The following is a 21,666-nucleotide window of genomic DNA, read 5'->3' on the forward strand; positions in this document are numbered from 1 at the left end:
TTCTATGGAGATATTCTTTAGAAATTCTATAGAACTTCGGTCCTAAAGTTCATTAGAAATTCTATAGAGATATTCTTTAGAAATTCTATAGAACATTTTTTGCAGGGTTATCATTGATTTTGAAGCCCAAATACTTCCATATTGCGCTTCACGCACCCTCTGTATTAACCAGTATGTAACGCAGGTGTCAAATCCATACCTTTTGCAGTGACTGGTATTATCTTGCTTTCTATTTACTCTTTGCGCTCTTCTTAGTCACGTGACCGCCACAGTCCAATCAGCGGGAAGTGACTGGTATGTTCGGGGGTGGGGCAGGGGCGTGGTTAAGAGGGGAGGAGTATATTTACAGCTAGAATTCACCAAGTCAAGTATTTCATATATATATATATATACATGAAATACTTGACTTTCAGTGAATTCTAGCTATATATTTATTTTATTTTATATATACATATATATATGTACAATATATATATATATATATATATATATACACATATATATATATATATATATATATATATATATATATATATATATATATATATATATATATATATATATATATATATATATATAAGAGAAATACTTGAATTTCAGTGTTCATTTATTTACACATATACACACACACATAACACTCATCTACTCATTGTTGAGTTAAGGGTTGAATTGTCCATCCTTGTTCTATTCTCTGTCACTATTTTTCTAACCATGCTGAACACCCTCTCTGATGATGCATTCTGCTTCGTCTCCTTGTTGTGTGCGCAGTTGTGCACTGCACTCTCTAAAAGCCATAGATGTTATTGTCACATATGCATGTACAGTAGATGGCAGTATTGTCCTGTTTAAGAGTGTCACAACATTGCTGTTTACGGCAAACAAACTGCTTTACGGTAGACGAAAACGTGACTGCTGTTGTTGTGTGTTGTTATCGCGCTGGGAGGACGTTAATGAAACTGCCTAACAATAAACCCACATAAGAAACCAAGAACTCGCCCTCCATCATTCTACAGTTATAACGTGATTGGGCAGGCATGCTGTTTATATTGTGGGAAAGCGGACGTGAAAACAGGCTCACTCAGGTCCGCCTGAATTTCGGGAGATTTTCGGGAGAAATGTTGTCCCGGGAGGTTTTCGGGAGAGGCGCTGAATTTCAGGAGTCACCCGGAAAATCAGGGAGGGTTGGCAAGTATGCCATATATATATTGCATTGATTTGTAGCATGTATAAGTTATAAGTAGAATTGTCGTTTTTTGCCTTTCCTTCTCTCTAAGATGTTACTGCTTGTATGCATTTTGTGTGTGCGTTTTGACACACTCAACATCATGCTCCTCGGCTCTGTCATCACCGCCACACAGCGGCACTCAGATGACTGATTTCAATCAATTAGTACTGCGGTACTGTATTAGTACCGGTATACGGTATAACCCAACATCGCAGATGGTGTTATTTATCTGTTGCAGTGCCTTTTGTAGAAAAATAACTTCTTAATATTCGCATCAGGCTGCCGAAGCGCTTCTTCTTTCTGGGCCAGGCTTGGGTAAACCTCTACAAACCGCAGCAACAAGATTGCTTTGGGAATGCAATCATGGGCTGTTACTGACCCAACCGAGAAAATTCAACTTTTCCTCAGCTGCAACAAAATGGATATGATCATATTTATCAAATGGATCACAGTAAATCAGATTGTGGTTATCATTCACCCCCACTCCCTTTGTCCATATATAGGTTCTATTTCGGAGCATTTGGTGTTTTCACTCAGTGTAAACGACCTTGCTTCTGTTTGTCCCAATATTGTCCTCCAAATGCTGAAGATACTGTCATTCATACATGCGGTAAACACAACTCTAATACCTGATTATATTGTACAGTTCATGGCCCCCAGAATGGCTACTGAACCAGTCCTGCTGAAGACAGTTAAGTCTAACATTGCAAATAATTACACAGATATTTTTTATGTGAATGGAGGCGGGAAATCAAAATGTGTTAGAATTAAAATATCTTGGCATCCTGATAGACTCAAAAATAACATTTAAATTAATCTCAGATTTAAAAAAAAAAGAGTTACTGATTCTGTCAAGGTTATTATGGGGTGGCATAGCTCGGTTTGTAGAGTGGCTGTGCCAGCAAATTGAGGATTCCAAGTTCGATCCCCGCTTCTGCCATCCTAGTCGGTGCCGTTGTGTCCTTGGGCAAGACACTTTACCCACCTTCTCCCAGTGCCACCCACACTGGTTTAAATGTAACTTAGATATTGGGTTTCACTATGTAAAGCGCTTTGAGTCACTAGAGAAAAGCGCCATACAAATATAATTCACTTCACTAATGCAATTATTTTCTTCCATAAGATTAATGCGATTTTTTTCTTCCATAAGATTATCGCCGCAAGTGGCTAAAATTGTCATGCATAACAACATCATGTTGTTTTGTTGTTGTTGTTTTTGTTGTATCTCTGTCTTATCCCCCTCTTGGTCTCACAATCTCCCCCACTTTCTTCCATGTTTTATTCTTTCTATCCCTTGCCGGACATTAAATTAATCCATTTAAAAAAGTCAAATACAAATATGGCAACAAGAAAAGTATTCCACACTTCTCTTTTGTAAGGTACATCTGTACAGCAGATATGGACATCTACATCAACAATAGGATTTGCCTGAGTGGCTGGACAGGACATGAAAAGAGAAAAAAATTAATAGTAATAAAATGTTCATGCATGCTATTGTCCTGCCACATATACAGTACTGTAACCTACTGCCCTACAACCTGGTCACATGCAAACAAAAACCCATAGGGTCTGATCAACTAAATATGTAATGATGTTTGATAATAGTATTATTTATGTCCACTGTATTATTTAACATGATTTGTAAAGTTCTATTTGTTTTACTGCTTTTTTGTGTGCTGTGTTCACTGTATAATTGTTTTCCCGTTGTTTTTAGAAAAACTATTTTGAAAAGTATTTCCAGGAACAAATGAAGAAAACTAGCTTTTTGGCTTTTTGGGTGAAGTTGCTGCAATGTTAATTAATGTACACAAAAGAGCCAGCCAGTCCGCCTGTCAACTACTCCCTGCTTTGCCAGTAAAGGGGGCAAATACCCCCTGCAGATGTTTGCCCATTTTAAGAGAAAATCCATCCTGGATTTCAAAGATCAGCTTGGCACAAAACATCGCTGTAATATGCATTCAGCCAAAAGCTGCAGAAACTGCCTTACAGAGCACATGCATTACATACAAAAACAACCTTTTATCCACTTTAACCAGCACAAGATACATTTGCACATTTCAGTTCTGATTTTCAAAAATAAAACATGAAACAGTTGATTTAAGCCATATTGCGCACAGCAAGAAGCAGAAACAACACTATGTAACACGCATTGGCATATAAATTACAAAATTAGCCAAAAGTCTTTCATCCTCAATTTTCCAGTTTTTCTACTGTAAAAGAAAAATCCTATTTTTATGGTTAATTTACTCTAAATTTCTACTGTAATTTTTCTATTTTTTTAAATAGTTTATAAAACTGTAGAATTGAAGACATTATCTGTAAATAAACAATCCGCCTGTTATTTTAAGTAATATGCCAGTAATGACAAATTATGTATATTTCTTTTCTTTTTTTTTTTACAGAAAAATACCAAATTAATTATACATAGCATTTTCTGTTTTTTTAAATTACTTTCAAATTCATGTAAAATTACAATAATTATATTTCATTAAATATGTAGCTTGTTATATAAAAGCCTATGTCCATACTAACAATCTAACTGAAGGTATTTTTCTGCAGAACTATTTGCATCGTCACTTTATTAAAGGTGGTTGATCTTAACAATTCAGAAAAAATCTGTAAAATAATGTTTTTTTTTCTGTGGAACTGCCGGCATTGTCACTTCATTAAAGGTGTTTGATCGTAATAATTTGTAAAAACTCTGTAGAATAAAGGTATTTTTCTGCAGAACTGTTTGCATCGTCACTTTATTAAAGGTGGTTGATCTTAATAATTTAGTAAAAATCTGTAAAATTACGATATTTTTCCGCAAAACGTTTCATGAAAATTTCTGTAAATATAATGTTTTTGATCATTATTTGGTTTACAATGTTTTACTATAATTGTATGGTTTTCATTTGGCAGCCAGTAGATTTTTTTTTTTTACAGTGTACTTAAAAGTGCTGGTCACAGGTGCTGGCTCTCAGGGGTGTCCTGATCCACGTGGCTCATGAGACAAAAACAAAATCAACATTTTTCCTTATTTCATACTTTTTATCAAGTAAACGGACACGCTTGTGCAACAGATGGAAGGAAAGACACTTTACTCATGACACGCTTGATGGCCACGTTTTGTACAGTATAGCATCTGTTTGGGGACAGACTGTAGTGTTATTACACCCCCTCCCCTCCCTCCCTCCCCCCATCTCTTCCATCCGGGTAAGGGTGTGTTACAAGTGGATTTGCATCCAGTATTACATGCAAATGACTTTGTGAATAGACATTGGCATATAAGACAATTATATCAAGTTGTTAATGGCCAAAACGTGTTGAGGTGTAGAGTATGACGGTTCACTTGAGCCTGTGCTCCAATGTATTGTACCTGATATATGCATTTCTGGTATAAAGCTTTATCATAGATGTTTTAAATAACAATACAAACATACACATCTTATACTACAGGACCAAAATCAGTTGCCTCCATCAGTACAATATCCTTCTAAGGGAGTTCATGTCATATCACCATCATCTTTACCAGCACATCCATAATTATCAGAAGCGGTGCCAGCTTCCACGACCTTGTTAACAACCTCCATATCTGTGACACACCTCCCCGATAACAAGCGTGTGAAAATACCAGCCCCAAACGGTGATGATATTTGGAGCTTGGGAGCAGCTGCTGTACCAAACACCACAAAGCGAGTGATCAGGAGTGACCGCCGCATTTTCGCTAGTTAATAAAAGTGTGTACTCACCAAATGGAAGTTCCATACTTGAGCTGGCTAGCGTGTTCACATTGACCATGACTTCGTCCTCTGTGTCCTTGCGAGGATGTTTTTAATTCTCCTTTTTCTGCCACCATGAGGCGTGAGATGTGAAAGTTTGGCTGCAGCAGTGTGAGAAGGGTGTTGGTGCAAGGTAAGGCCGCTGCTGCCGCTGTTATCTTATTGATTTTCCTAATCTGGGCAAATGTGGGTGGGGAGGTTAAACAGTAACCAGACTCGTATGGACACCAATCTATATAGCGGCTGTAACTATGGCAACATGATGATAGAAACTCAAATACACATAGTTATAATGTGCTTTCCTTTTTTTTCCCCTCATCACCCAAGACCAGAGCCTCCAGATGCAGATGAGAGGTGACTTGAGAGACAGAGTTCAGAAGAAAAAGGGAGAGAAAGGGTGTGGAGTGATTGAAAGAGGAGAGGAGTGGAGAATGTACTGAGGGTGAACAAACAATAATGAGTGATCTCATCTGTTTTGTTTTGTACAAAGAAGTAAAAAGGTGTTATTGCTGCAAATATCAATATAAGTAAAGAAAAAAAAAAGAAAAGAAGAAAAAAAGTCAAGTCATTAATCTAGGTACATGCACCTGAAATTACTTTAATTTTTTAATTTTACATAAAGTGGTGCCTCAACTTAAAAGTGTTTTGAAACATTGGCTATATGGGCTAATTGTTATGTTTTAAGTTACAAGCAAAACATTGAGTTACGCCGTTAGTTGGCGTAACAAATGTCACAGTGAATCTGACCAAAACATCTGGTCTTACTCACTAGAAATTGGCCTATAGCTAAAGATTGACATAACTTTGCTTTCCAACCTCGGTAAGAAAATTAGTCAGTGCTGAGAAGAAAATGTACATTATAGTCATTGAATTAAATAAAGAAATCATCAAAAACATGACAGAGTGTGCAGCTAGTCAACTTGACAAAGTAGTTAGCGTCTGTATACTGAAGCAGAATGAGTCTAACGCCAGCCAAGGTTGTTAGAATAATATCTAAACGGCGGACATATATTAATTAAAAATATGGAGAAGCTGTTGATGGTGTGTTTGACTGAGAAGCTGCTGGAAGGAGATACTGTAAAAGTCCACTCTCCAATGTAACTGTTCTACATTATTCTTATAAACTAATCAGACATGCACGCACAATTAGATTATTCACTTTTTTTTTTTTTTTTTTTTTTTTTTTTTTTTTTTTTTTTTTTTTGTCCATGGTCTGTGCGTATGGTATGCTTGTAATGTGTAATGTCTTGTGATTTATGTATTCTTTTGTATCATGACCTGTTGAATGTTTACTGTATTAACCTGCCTTAGGACAACGGATGAAAATGAGCTATTGTGCTAACTCCGGCATATTTACATTGTTGCTCTATGTTGATGAATATGCATTGCATTGTCCTAATTCAAATAAATAAATAAATTACTTAATAAAACTACTGCAGTTGTGTGTACTACATTTTATTTTTTTCATACTATGTTTCTTATCTAGAAGTTTGTTTTTCTTTTTAAACAGCATGTTACATGTTAAAGTTGTGCTGTTTTAGAAAGACCAAGAACCAATCAAATTGTTTTTCAGTTGATTTTAATGGGAGGCTTTGATTTGAGATACAAGTGTTTTGAGTTAAGAGCTTCGTCACAAAACCAATTAAGCTCCTAAGTTGAGATACCACTGTAACTATATATGAAGTTCAATGGGGCACATCCACACCATAAAGTCAAATAAGTCATCAAGTAAATTCATGTATTGTGTTTATTTCTGCGCTAGTAAAATAAGTGTGTTCATGCAGACGAATACATCATCATTATTAATTTGATTCAAAATATTAACTCACCTGATACATACAAGAAGCTGTTTGCAACCTTTACTTCCTAAATGGCGCTACCTTTCCAAAGTGTTGTAAGTATTATATCCAGCCCTCTTGCCGCTTTAACTCATGACGTACGTGACTACGTCATGAGCAAGAAACACACGCATTAGGTTTGTTTGCTGTCAGCTAATAATAGTAATTCGGCAAAATGTAGCTATTAACGTTCGTTTTCATTGAAAGTAGATTGTAACAACAACATGATTGCAAATTGTTAGTTGCTTCTCTGGGAATGCTTTATTGTGTGTACAAGACAGCTGTGAGTGACAGCGGGGCTGCAATATACACCCCCGCTACCACCAAACCCCCTCCACCCCCCTCCGTGCATAGGTTGAGGTGGGCGGAGTTGGGGGGGCGGGGTTTGGTGGTAGCTGGGGTGTATATTGCAGCCCGGAAGAGTTAGGGCTGCATGGGATTCTGGGTATTTGTTTTGTTGTGTTTATGTTGTGTTATGGTGCGGATGTTCTCCCGAAATGTGTTTGTCATTCTTGTTTGGTGTGGATTCACAGTGTGGCGCATATTTCTAACAGTGTTAAAGTTATTTATACGGACACCGTCAGTGTAACCTGTATCGCTGTTGGCCAAGTATGCGTTGCATTCACGTGTGTGTGCTTGCTGAAGTCGCACATATTATGTGACTGGGCCAGCATTTGCTGGACTGGATGAAAAGCGGACGTGACGATTTTTGGGAGGGGCACTGAAAATTGAGAGTCTCCCGTGAGGGTTGACAAGTATGAGAATTAGCGGTGAATGCGGTGTTACCGCGGCACCGGCCAGCTCTATTGTTAATTTGATATCGCCTCAAGGGCCAAGTGAAATTCCACGGCGGGCCAAATTTTGTCCCGCGGGCCAGAGTTTGACACCCATGTCCTATGGGGTCCTTTTATCAGACGGAGGACATACTGTATTTTTCTGTACGATATGGAAGCAGCAGCAAATAGGAACATTTGTGTGTCTTCAGCCTGTATGGGAGGTGCAACTGATTACCATATATTTTAGGCCATAAAAACAGCCCGGGCTCCAGTTTTATGGCAGACTAAGTCTCCGAGGGCCGAACAGAGAAATGCGATGAGGTGAAAAGACGTGCAGCATATTACCCGAGTGGCTGTGAATAAACACAAAGAGTGAGTGAGCTGCAGATGATTTAGATGTTGCCCTTGTATTTAGAACTGTTGTGTACAGGGGGGAAGGAGACGGCACAGACAAGAGGTGGGGGCGTAGTTTGAGCTCTATGTTTATTTATGTAAGAATGAATGCACCAAATGAAGTGTGTAAATAATCACAATGTGTATGTGTGTGCGTCTATGTGTGGATATTAGCTGTAGAGTGTTACCGGAGTGTTGAGCGAGATGCAAGTCCAAAAGGGACAGGGCAGGCTCGTAGATCTGTGAGAAAGGCAGGAAGTCGGGGCGACAGAGAGAGGCGTCAAAAGTCTGTGTCCAGGCGAGGTGTCGAGACCCAAGAGGGGCAGCCAGAGAACCAGAGAGGAACACAGGGGAGACGAGACACACAGCTCGTCACGCGGGAACGGAGGTTGGCTGCTGGAACGACACGACACAGGACAACGCACAATGAAACACGGAGGAAAAAACACAGAGAGAGCGGGATTGTGGGAAAACAGCTTACTGTACAGGACAGGTAGCTACGTTCTGGCCAGGGCTAGCAGGTTGTGCAGGCTTATGAAAGCAGGTCTGATTATCAGCTCCAGGTGTGCTGATTGCTAAATGACAGTGTGGCTCACTGAGGAATGCGCAGTGGCATGCGCAGTGGCATGCGCTTGCGCCGTGACAAGAACTTTACCATTGCAATCCATCTCCATTGGCAACAATCATATTGATAATGAAGTGAAGTGAATTATATTTATATAGCGCTTTTCTCTAGTGACTCAAAGCGTTTTACATTGTGAAACCCAAAGTCTAAGTTACATTTTTAAACCAGTGTGGGTGGCACTGGGAGCAGGTGGGTAAAGTGTCTTGCCCAAGGACACAACGGCAGTGATTAGGTTGGCAGAAGAGGGGATTGAACCTGGAACCCTCAAGTTGCTGGCACGGCCCCACTACCAACCGAGCTATACCGAAACCCATGTTATGCACCTCTTATCTGATAATATAATGATCATTTTTAACAAACTTTCATAGAACAGGGACCTACATTACATGTGTTTTTGTCAGAACCCACAAGTTGAACCTCAACTGACTCTCATGTCATGGGATGACACATTTACATAATTTAAAAATGTTCTACCTGTTTTACAGTGGATTAACATTTTACAGTATGCAATCAATCAACACATCTTCAAAACAAGATGATGCATTTTTTTGCCCTAAACCTCTTATTTATTGTATGACTGACACAATAAAAATACCAATAAAAGATAACAAAAAACATGATTAAAGCCTGATTAAAAAGGAGTGTCTTCGCAGTCCTGAGGCTCTCTGGCAGGCTGCTCCACAGATGGGGGCCATATCTGAGGTATCGTGTAGAAATATGGGGGGATAACTACAAAAGTACACCTAAATCAGTAAACGTGTTACAAAAAAAGGTCTGTTAGAATAATACATAATGTTGTTTGTATAAAATTAAAACCCTTATATGCAATCAAAAATACTGATGTTTAACAATATGGACAAATTAAATTCTAACTTTCTACCGAATAATGTACATTTATTCTCAACAAAAGGAGGTAAATATAACTTCAGAGAAAACGTTTACCTTTGCTCAACTTTTATTTAAAACAGTAAAACCTAAACACCCAAAACATTTAGTACAGGGGTCACCAACCTTTTTGAAACCAAGAGCTACTTCTTGGGTACTGATTAATGCGAAGGGCTACCAGTTTGATACACACTTACATAAATTGCCAGAAATAGCCAATTTGCTCAATTTACCTTTAACTCTATGTTATTATTAATAATTAATTATATTTATCTTTGTGGAAACACTGATCATCTTAATGTTTTCTCACAATAAATGTATATAGAAACAGATAAATATCAATATGCAACACTTTATTTTTATATTTTCTCTAAGTGCACATTTTTCAAATTGAACATTTTCAAATGATCACTTCTAAGACAGTCTTGTGAAACCACAATATCCCATTTTAACTAGTCAGCCACTAACATTTTTTAACAAATCATGAATTACTTTGCACCATGTTTGTACAAATAACAACTCATGTAAAATACAAAAGTCAACTCTCAAATGTTTAAATAAATCATGTCACACTTTGAACTGGACACCAAATATGTTATCTGTTTCTTTGTCAGTTAGTGAAGACCAAGTCTTTAAAATATTTTCTTGGATTTTCAAATTCTATTTGAGTTTTGTCTCTCTTAGAATTAAAAATGTTGAGTAAAGCGAGACCAGCTTGCTAGTAAATAAATAAAATTTAAAAAATAGAGGCAGCTCACTGGTAAGTGCTGCTATTTGAGCTATTTTTAGAACAGGCCAGCGGGCTACTCATCTGGTCCTTATGGGCGACCTGGTGCCCGCGGGCACCGCGTTGGTGACCCCTGATTTAGTATATAAGTAAGTGGAACTGAAGTGTGAAATGGGATAAGCAAAGAAGTCATACAATGTACTAATATGATCCAGTTTGAGAAACTCAAAGTGTGTCGGTAAAGCGAAAGAGAAGAATCCTAATAAATAAACTAATAATATTTTTGGGATGTTGTAGGAAGCCACATGTAGGACAAAGTGTGGCAATAAACCCTCGACATATCAACACATGTATGCAGGGGCGCCGAAAAGGGGGGTAAAGGAGACGGATTCTAGGGGCCCATGATGGAGGGGGGCCCAGAGAGGCCCCAATGATGATGAAATTATAATACAGAAAAAATAATAACACTGTGTTGGGGGCCCTGTAAAGATTCTTTTCATGGGGCCCAAAATCCCTAGCGGCGCCCCTGCATGTATGCCATCTGTCTTATAGAATAGGCTACAATCTCCCGCCATGATCTCAAACAGAAAATATTATTGTTTTAAAAACATGTGCCTAAATGGAATCAAGGGCTGTAAATGGCTGAAACATCCCTTAAAAGTCCAACATTTTGTTGTACATTAGAGTTGGAGTCACGATTGTCGATTGTTGTTGCAATACATTACGTTACCACATGAGAGCGGTAAAGAGCCATGTAGGTGTTTAGCAACACGAGTCAACCTCAACCCAGAAGAAGTTCTCCAGTCTTGTCAAAGGTGTCAACATGGCGGCGGTGGACGTCGTCGTGGGCAACTTGGTGACTCTTTGGAGGATACCAGCCGTCCGACAGAAATTCCCTTGGATGTTTTTGCTCATTTCGGTCGTGGGTTCCATGCTCAAAGAGTTCCAGGTCATCCCGCAGACGTATTTCAGCAGCAGCAGAAATGTCCTGAATGTGTGAGTAGAGCTAAAGTTTGTTAGCTAACCGAGGTCAGCTACGTTTATGTTCACAAACTTGCTCAAATATCCTCTCAAATAGACATTATTTTATGAATACATATACGTGTAGAAGTTGGAAAGAATCTGGCGTTTGATGGAAGATGTTGCCTAGCTTGCTTCCTTAGTTTTCATTCTAAACTTGACCAATGTGCGTGTCAATATAATAAGCTGTAAAAAATTTCATTTTCTGGCTAAAAACAATTATTTATATTTTTGGTTGAATTTGCGTAGTGATCTTTTATAAACGCTCCCTCGAAATAAAACACACTACAAGGAGCCCCGTCTCCTATACACGTTTAAATTATACCCAAATATGTGTATGAGCCAGAGAAATAAGTTTTATTTTTTTAATTATTTTTATTTTTTTTAAAGTTGTTTAATGCAATCAAACAAAACATGGATTTGAAATAATGGTATGAAAAGATTTGCGAAGAAAAGTAAAGGATTTTAAAAATAAATGTAAAAAGGTATTTTAAATTTAAAAAAGAAATGCAAAGAACGCACCTTCATTCTTACCAACATATGAGTTTTGTATACAAATAAACGTTTTTGTTTGTGTATCTTTTTTTTTAGCTGTATTTGTTTAAACGTTTTGGTTGCAAATTCTTTTCAGGTGACGATCAACTCAATTTTGTGGGCGAGGCCTCTTATGAACAAAATGTTAGAAGCCTTTTTATTGGTCATCCTCGGTGATGGTGTGACTACTGACTTTTCCCGAGGCCTGCAGTATGAAAACAGTGATTCTGTTTATCTAGACCAGTGTTTTTCAACCTTTTTTGAGCCAAGGCACATTTTTTTCATTGAAAAAATACGGAGGCACACCACCAGCAGAAACGTTAAAAAATTAAACTCCACCAGGTTGTCTTTTTTTAATTTGTGGTTGTTTTACTGTGTGTAGTGCTTTAGTTCCTGTCTTGGGCTGTTATTTTGGTGGCTCTTCCTGTTTTGTTGGTGTTTTCCTGTAGCAGCATCACGCCTTACTTTGAGTGTTATTGCCTGACCTGCTTTGTATTGGCAAACAAGACTACTTCAGTTGTGCGGTCGCTATCCTTCTTTGTGGGGACATTGTTGATTGTCATGTCATGTACGGATGTACTATGTGGACGCCATCTCTGCTCCACACACTGTAAGTCTTTGCTGTCGTCCAGCATTCTGTTGTTTACTTTGTAGCCAGTTCAGTTTTACTTTTACTTTGCATAGCCATCCCTATGCTTCAGTGCCTTTTCCTAGAGAGACTTGCCTTTTGTTCATTTTTGGTTTAAGCGTAACATACTTTTTTACCTGCACGCTGTCTCCCGCTGTGCTCTGCATATTGGGATCACGACAAACCATCCTCGACGCGTTCCGACTTCTACAAAGCAATGAACTACCTGCTGCCACCTACTGATATGGAGTATTACATGGTTACCCTGCCGAGCTCTATACAGCACAGACACTAGACAACGGCACATTATTTGCAGATTATATTTATTGATTTGCAAATAATATTTTTTGGACCAATTAGGTGAAGTTGCATAATTTCCGACGGCACAGTGGTTGAAAAACACTGATCTCGACTACATTTGAGGATTAAAAGGGCTGTTTGCAACTTCCTCACAGTTATATTTTTCAAAGCAAAACGTATAACAAGAACATTACCGGCCGGCTAGCTTATGTGGTTTAACAGAGCACATTTGTTTTAAAATTGTCTATATTTTTTAGAATTACTAAGTTTATGTAATAAAAATGTATTCCGGCCCTAAAATAGTGATTGGTGTTTGCAGCGGTCACTCACCTGGTTTCGTCAATGCGTACACGCAGAACACGTGCACACATACAGAAGCAGTCCTAGAGAGGCAACAGTTTGCCTCATTTGCCTGTCATGTTGTTGTTATGGTAGAATATACAGTATAATCAATGACAGTTAACGCTAACTTTCCTAATCGCTATCATTAGCTAAGAACAACCAACGCGAATGCGCGTATCTATTTAGGGACGTCATTACGTCCTAGAAGACGTAAGAGAGCGGAATATAACGCATAAAATACATTGGAAAGTTAGCGCCCTCTCGGCATCTGTGTAAATGTTGCAAACAGACCCTTTCAATCTGAATGTGCAATACTAGAATAGAGTTCATCTTTTATCAGGATATTTCCCCACAGTAACTTATAAAAGATTGGAGCCAAAAACAATACCAACCACTGACCAACAAGAGATCAGACCCTATAAAATCCGTACTCACTAACCAATCAGTTGTCTCTTATCTCCATCACTGTTCATTTACAATCTGTGTCGATCAGAGCAAATAATACTGGAAAAACTACTATTATGTTTCACTGATTTTCATACGGCCCTCTCTCCTGCATTTAGCAACTGTAACTGTGTTTCTTATAGCTAGTAAAATATGTTCATATTCTAATATGATAGATAGTTCATTCCAAGTGAGGTGAACTCCTTTGTTGGTCATCTGCTGCTAATTCTGACTTGACTAATCATTAGGAGTGCACAAAAAGTATCGGCTGCTATGAGGAATTATGACACCGTAATGATATAAGCAATAACTAAAATAATAGCTTAAAGGAAAAAAAGATTCAAATGAGGCGAGATTACCCATATTGTGCTGTAGGTGGGTAAGGGTGAGCAAATGAAGTGCTCCTTTTCTCCTACCTCAGGTAGCTTTTTGTTTTAGTAGGTACTGAAGCTATTTTAGCAAAACTTTCCCTGAACTCACTGCAAACAAACATGGCGTCGATCTTGTGGGACTACTTTGCTGCTTCAAAGGAAGACATTCTACATGCTGTTTGCACCAAATGTTATCCAAACATCAACCTTCAACACCTCAAACCTTATCAGCCACCTGAAAGACCAGCATTACCACAACTGAGTTTTAAAAGCCTACAGAGACACCTGTGCTGTTATAGGAGCTGTACACAAACTACAGTTAAATCTACATTTAAATAAAATAAAAAATAAAATATATATATACCGTATTTTCCGCACCATAAGCCGCCCTGGGTTATAAGCCGCGCCTTCAATAAACGGCATATTTCAAAACGTTGTCCACCTATAAGCCGCCCCGTGTTATAAGCCGCATCTAACTGCGCTAAAGGGAATGTCAAAAAAACAGTCAGATAGGTCAGTCAAACTTTAATAATATATTAAAAACCAGCGTTCTAACAACACTGTTCACTCCCAAAATGTACGGTAATGTGCAAATGTGCAATCACAGACATAGTAAAATTCAAAATAGTGCATCAATAACTTAATGTTGCTCGAACGTTAATGTCACAACACACAAAATAAACATAACGCTCACTTTCTGAAGTTATTCTTCATTCATAAATCCCTCGAATTCTTCTCCTTCGGTGTCCGAATTAAAAAGTTGGGCGAATACGGGATCCAAAATGGCCGGCTCCGTCTCGTCGAAGTCATCGGAGTCAGTGTCGCTGTTGTTGTCCAGCAGTTCTGTGAATCCTGCCTTCCGAAAAGCTCGGACCACAGTTGTGACCGAAATATCCGCCCAGGCATTTACGATCTACTGGCAGATGTTGGCGTATGTCGTCCGGCGCTGTCTCCCTGTCTTAGTGAATGTGTGTTCGCCTTCGGTCATCCATTGTTCCCACGCCGTTCGCAGTCGTGCTTTAAATGCCCTGTTGACACCAATATCGAGCGGTTGGAGTTCTTTGGTTAATCCACCCGGAATGACGGCGAGTGTTGTATTTGTGTGCTTCACTTGTTTTTTGACACCATCTGTGATGTGGGCGCGATTCATTTATGTTATATTCTCTTGCTGCTGCTCTATTTCCGTGTTCTTCGGCATGACTTATTGCCTTAAGTTTAAATTCTGCGTTATACGTGTGTCGCTTAGTAGGAGCCATTTTGTGGTCTTTACAGATGTAAACACACAAAGGAAATGAAACGTAATACCCGCGCGCTTCTTCTTCTACGGGGGCGGGTGGTTGCTTACCGTAGAAGAAGAAGCGCTTCCTCTTCTACGGGGGCGGGTGCTTACCTTGGCAGTTGCTTACCATAGAAGAAGAAGCGCTTCCTCTTCTACGGGGAAAAAAGATGGCGGCTGTTTACCGTAGTTGCGAGACCGAAACTTTATGAAAATAGATATTTATATTAATCCATATATAAGGCGCACCAGGTTATAAGCCGCACTGTCAGCTTTTGTGAAAATTTGTGGTTTTTAGGTGCGGCTTATAGTGCGGAAAATACGGTATATATATATATATATATATATATTTTTATATATATATATATATATATATATATATATATATATATATATATATATATATAAAGTAGGGCTGCAACTAACAACTAATTTGATAATCGATTAATCTATCGATTATTACTTTGATTAATCTATTAATAATCGGATAAAAGAGACAAACTAAATTTATATCCTTTCCAGTATTTTATTGAGAAAAAAAACCAGCATGCTGGCACCATGTTCTTTCAACTTGCCAAATAAATGGATATTGGGGGTGCAGCATACACCAATAATAACACAGAAATGTAATTCACCAGATCAGAACTGGATCAGATATTGTACACATTTCTGTTGTGAATAATAAATGATTCATTTTCGGCTGCCTCTGAATAATAGCATGAAATATCCCAGCACCTTCATAACGTTTAGTTATACTAAAGCGTCACTCAAACCTAAATATATTTATATAGCTTTATCGGGCCCGGCTACATTGATCCATTATGAAACCAACCTGAGATATTTCTGTCCGTTACGTTTATTTTGAAATTGGTCACCTTGCGTTTTCTCTCTCAAAACGGAGTCAAATGTGCCGGAGACACATTATCAGCACGTTAACGTTACTCACAAAAAAGCTGAACTCATGAATGCCTGTTGCCACTCAAAACAACACAGAAAATGCAGTCTCCAAGAAGTCCCTAACACTCTGAAAATCAATACACAACAGTTGCTGCTTCGCTTCCTTAAAAAAAATCTCCTCGTTAACAAAATATTAAAAACACACAAAGACGGACGGACACAACGGATCAATGTACCCGGACTATGGACTTAAAAAGTTATGTACCGTGAGTTCTTCCCTTCATCCATGGCTCCAACATGATTCCTCTTCAGGTGCTCCTGAAGCAATGTTGTACTTCCGTGCCAATTTGCAGGAAACGGTCTTCTTTGAAGTCTTTAAAGTAAAGCGGTCCCACACTTTTGACGACCTAGGTCGTACTCTTTTCTCCATTGAAGCAATAACCTCAAGATGTTTCTCCGCTGAACTGTTTTCCTCCGCCATTATTCGAATGTTTCCAGGCAAAGTAGACGGCGTCGTCACGTGAGCCGTACATGACACATCATTGGCTGGCTTACTGCCACCTCATGAGACGTAGCCTCAGCGCCGCCCTGGCACTGTTTTTGATTACTGTTTCTCAGCTGTTTGTAAATGTTGCAGTTTATAAATACAGGTTTATAAAAAAACAACAAAAAAACGTAGCCTCAGCGCATGCGCATAGCATAGATCCAACGATTCGATGACTAAATTAATCGCCAACTATTTTTATATTTGATTCTAATCGATTTAATCAATTAGTTGTTGCAGCCCTAATATAAAGTATAAATAGGGTACCGATTTTGAGAAGCAAGAAGTTATCGGTATCGACTTCAAATATTTTGTATCCCTACTAACCAATATTAATTAAGCAATGTATTAGTAATTTAGCCCGAGCCTTGTTGACAGTGGTACCAAAGTACTTTGGACATAAAAGGTTAAAACTAGAGATGTCCGATAATGGCTTTTTTGCCGATATCTGATATTCCGATATTGTCCAACTCTTAATTACCGATTCCGATATCAACCGATACCGATATATACAGTCGTGGAATTAACACATTATTATGCCTAATTCTGTTGTGATGCCCCGCTGGATGCATTAAACAATGTAACAAGGTTTTCCAAAATAAATCAACTAAAGTTTTGGAAAAAAGTGCCAACATGGCACTGCCATATTTATTATTGAAGTCCCAAAGTGCATTATTTTTTTTAACATGCCTCAAAACAGCAGCTTGGAATTTGGGACATGCTCTCCCTGAGATAATCCTTATACCCACTACAACTATGGGAAATACTATACTTTGACTTTCACAAAGTACATTAATTTTTTTAAACATGCCTCAAAACAATAGCTACAAAAACAATGAAGGCACACAGCTTCAGTCCAGAGTATACTAGAGTAATAAAGTACACAATAACATAGTCCTCCTTTAGTGCAAGGCTGCCTGGCATACTGTATAACAGGAAATTATAAACTGGGCTCAATCTGCCCTGCTCTGACGTATTTGTATGAGTAACACAAATGTGCTGCAAGCTAGTGGTGAGTGCTTGAAGTGGCCTAGCAGTCAGTCAGAGCTTCTGAAATGCTGCGTTGAGACAGGGCATCTCCGTTCACTGCAAGCTGCAAAGCGTGTGCCATCCAAACTCCACCGTAGCCTTTGCCATACTGCGTGCGTTGTCCCTGACCACAACGTGGGTTTTCGCCCTGGGGTGGTTTTTGATGTATTTTTGTTTTTTCTCGGCTGAGTCTCTAAGCGACAACTGTGTGTGTTACAGGCCTCGCACTGAGTAGCCTGGTCCCAGTGTTCAAAATGGTGTGTCCTGTTTTATAGGAATAAAAAGAAGACACTTGCTTGATTGCGTTGTCATCGCAGGGTGTGATCTGACTCTTTTATTAAACATTTCTTGATTTCTTTACTCTCATTTGCATTTCTCTTGTGCTTTTAATCACATCCAAATGGTTTCGATAATGTAATTTCAATTCCACATTTGTTCATTCACATCGTTAAACAATTACATCTTTACTTTTGAAATGATAAAACAAATCCACAACAACATGGGGGATTGATCGTTACATACCCCAACACTATCTTTCTTGTGTATAAGCATCACATAGCGCTACTGTTGCTTTAATAAACCTCTTCATTTTACATGTTTGTACTGTATCCTGACATTGCTTTGTTTAAATATCGCTGCTTTCTTGAACGCTTTTTTCTATATTATCACTGTCATTATAAATCAATTACAATTGCACATATTGTTACCTGTCTATACCTATAAAACTTCTTAACAATCACAGAGTTTATCTTCAACAAGTCCACTGCCGCCGCCATTCCCGCCCAACCACGCGCTCGCACACAAAGGGAGACATCGCTTATTGAATGTTACAAATGTCAGCACAAATACACACTTTTAAACAACATACTTCGATATTTCTATATTCAGAAACGCTTCTAATTGCTAGGAGACAAATGTGTTAATATTATCACACTTTACCGACCTGTTTTATAGGAATAAAAAGAAGACACAAAGTGCTTGATTGCGTTGTCATCGCAGGGTGTGACCTGACTGAGACACAGAAGCACTAATAAGCACCTCCCATGTCCCTCCTTTCCTATACGAGTGCTCCCTCTGCTGGCGTGGCAGAATAACATGTCTTGTGGCATTCAGCTTGGAAATATACACTTTAACTGTGACTTTAGATATGAAAATACCTCGAACTAAATTAGGATACTCTATTTACACATTAATTTTACAAAACAATTGTGACTACTAATTGTAAGTGTCACATGTAGTACTACTTTTTTTCGGTGTTTGCTTTTCACCCATCTTCTGCTTGTATTCATCGTGTATCTCTTTATGATTCTTGAAGAGATCAACTTGCTCGTATCAAAGGAAGACGTCTTGGTTCCTCCTCGCATAACCAAATTGTTGCAGTCATTGCAAATTGCCAGTTTTTTTATCCGTCAGAGACACTTTAAAATAACCCCAAACCATAGACATGGTGTCGTTAGTCAGTCACAGAGCTCGCTCGCTTGTTAGCCAGGCTACAGCACCGGCAACAACACACTCTTGTTGTTGTTATGCTGCGCTCGCGGCGGTTTGATGAGGTCATCAAGCATTGCCAGTAAACCTCTCATGCTGCAGTCGTCAACTACTGTGTTGTGTGTGGGAGAGGGGCGAAGGGAGGGGCTGCTGACTGGGAGACGCATCTGCTCTGTACTTCTTCTTACGTCCGTGTACCGCTCCGTACAGCGGCGTTTTAAAAAGTTATTCATTTTATTTTTTGAAACCGATACCAATAATTTCCGATATTACATTTTAAAGCATTTATCTCAAGTTAAAACGTGTCGTAAGTGCATTGTGTCTTAATTAGAGCTTTGACTAAGCCTAAGGAATACAGGCATGAAATGAAAGTGTGCTCGCCTTGTTTGTCTTGCAGGTATTTTGTCAAAGTGTCCTGGGGTTGGACACTGCTGCTCCTGACTCCCTTCCTCCTCCTGTCCAACACCGCATTCAGCAGAAACGTGCTCTTCCTCGTCCGAAGGCTCCTCTCTCTGGCAGTGGCGACGGCTTTGTGGTACGTTTGCACCGAAACGTTCTTCTACATCGAGGACGTGACCGGCTCGTGTTTTAAAGCGGACTCCATGGACAACGTCAGTCTAGAGTACACCTCCAAAGCCGCCTGCAGGCGCGCTGGCTTGCACTGGCATGGCTACGACATCTCTGGACACTCTTTCATCCTGACTTATTCTGCGCTGTTCATTGTGGAGGAAACCGCACCCATGGCCTCTCTGAGGACCGAGAGTTTGTCAGTGCTCCCAAGGATGGTTCTAAACTTTCTCTATGTGGCACTAAACCTTATCGTAATTATATGGCTGTGGATGTTTATCTGCACCGCTGTTTACTTTCACGACCTATCTCACAAGGTGCTCGGTACTGTAACTGGACTGCTGGCGTGGTATCTGACATATCGGCTTTGGTATCTTCACCCTTTATCTCCAGGACTCCCCCCTCAACGCCACATGAAAGAAAAGAAACAAAACACTTAGGCAGCTTTCTTATTGTCTACGTTTAAAGGGGAACTGCACTTTTTTGGAATGTTACCTATTGTTCACAATCATTATGAAAGACATGACAGCGGATATATATTTTTTTAAATAAAAGTCTGCTTACAGCGCAGCCAATAGAAGGTCATCTTGTTCGCCCATCAAAAAAATTAAAAAAAACATCCAAAAAGCGCCACAAATACTCCATTTACATTTTGTGACGTCAATATTAACCAAGTATTAGTGATATTGTTATTATAAGCGCTAACGCAGACAAACTATTTATAGCTGCGCCATAATCACGAGCTTGTGTGCCAATATTGACATGATCGACTGATCAGCTGCTTTCTCGTTTCCTTGCTCGTCAAACCATTGTAGATCATAAATAATGCCTTTCACCTGAATAGTAGAAGGACAAAGATGTATTCTGACAAGTTGATACACTTTGACAGCCAATTTAGACCCGGAAATGGCGAGAACGACATGAAAAGACGCTTGGTTCCACCCTTTTTTTCTTAGCGAGGATTAAGAGTCATTCTTTATCTAAATGGGAATATATGAACGTCCTATCAGTCGGCATCCTAATAACAGCATACATTGTACAGTAAGTGATATATTATTATTTTTGTTAGCTCTCATGAAGTCTGCAGTGAGTAATAATCATACAACATTCCATTAATACTTACATCATGCATATAACATGTTTTTAAGGGCTTTCTAGGCAGAATAGAGCGACTTCCATAGGCGTAAGCAGACTTTCAATCGCATTTATGTAATATTTAGAATGCATAAAAATAAAAATAAACATCCATCATGTCTTTCATAACGATTGTGAACGATAAGCAAAATTCCAAAAAAGTGCAGTTCCCCTTTAAAATGGATGCACTGTTTTAAGTTAGTACTTTGTAGTGGGGAGAATCATTGTGCACATTTTTTTCGCTGCTATTTCCAAAACTACTAATTTGGTAGCAGGGGTTTACAGTCCATTTGGACATCAGTGACAAGTGTTGTTTCCAGACCAACGTACACTACTTTCTCCGTTTTTTTTAAGACAAGATCCCTTTTAGATGGATTTCAAACAGCATCACTTTTGATTTTAAACCAATATGACACTATTTATTTTAGGGCTGCAACTAACAACTAATTTGATCATCGATTAATCTGTCGATTATTACTTCGGTTAATCGATTAATAATCGGATAAACAAGACAAACTGCATTTCTATCCTTTCCAGTATTTTATTGGAAAAAAAACCAGCATACTGGCACCATACTTATTTTGATTATTGTTTCTCAGCTGTTTGTAAATGTTGCAGTTTATAAATAAAGGTTTATAAAGAATTTGTTTTAAAAAGTATCCTCTGCGCATGCGCATAGCATAGATCCAACGAATCTGTGACTAAATTAATCGCCAACTATTTTTATAATCGATTAAATCGATTAGTTGTTGCAGCCCTTATTTATTTGTTTATGCAATGCATTGAAAGGTTGATCAAACTGCTTGTTAGCTGCCTTGCATGTGCCAATAACATGGAATAAAATGTTTCCACTCAATGA

The 21,666-nt window shown here is 38.7% G+C and overlaps 2 protein-coding genes across 2 annotated transcripts in view; one reads left to right on the forward strand and one right to left on the reverse strand.

The window, feature by feature from the left end:
* hnf4a (hepatocyte nuclear factor 4, alpha) overlaps positions 1–5,097 on the reverse strand; it is a 62,122-nt gene extending 57,025 nt beyond the window's left edge. Inside the window, exon 1 of the mRNA XM_061983151.1 lies at positions 4,960–5,097. Coding sequence (XP_061839135.1) covers positions 4,960–5,008 — 49 coding nt within the window. The 5' untranslated portion in view covers positions 5,009–5,097. The remainder of the gene's footprint in view (positions 1–4,959) is intronic.
* Positions 5,098–11,037: 5,940 nt separating this feature from the next.
* On the forward strand, positions 11,038–21,663 carry fitm2 (fat storage inducing transmembrane protein 2). Its single transcript, XM_061982920.1, has 2 exons — positions 11,038–11,229; positions 19,504–21,663. The coding sequence occupies exons 1-2, from the start codon at positions 11,057–11,059 to the stop codon at positions 20,111–20,113; spliced, it is 783 nt and encodes a 260-aa protein (XP_061838904.1). The 5' UTR covers positions 11,038–11,056; the 3' UTR covers positions 20,114–21,663.
* Positions 21,664–21,666: the final 3 nt, after the last annotated feature.

Source organism: Nerophis lumbriciformis, linkage group LG01 (assembly GCF_033978685.3).
Source record: "Nerophis lumbriciformis linkage group LG01, RoL_Nlum_v2.1, whole genome shotgun sequence".
Lineage (NCBI taxonomy): Eukaryota > Metazoa > Chordata > Actinopteri > Syngnathiformes > Syngnathidae > Nerophis > Nerophis lumbriciformis.

Coding starts and splice junctions, on each gene's coding strand:
- fitm2 (XM_061982920.1), top strand. CDS start 11,057: ATGGCGGCGGTGGACGTCGTCGTGGGCAACTTGGTGACTCTTTGGAGG. Junction 11,230..19,503: donor AGCAGAAATGTCCTGAATGT/GTGAGTAGAGCT, acceptor TTTGTCTTGCAG/GTATTTTGTCAAAGTGTCCT.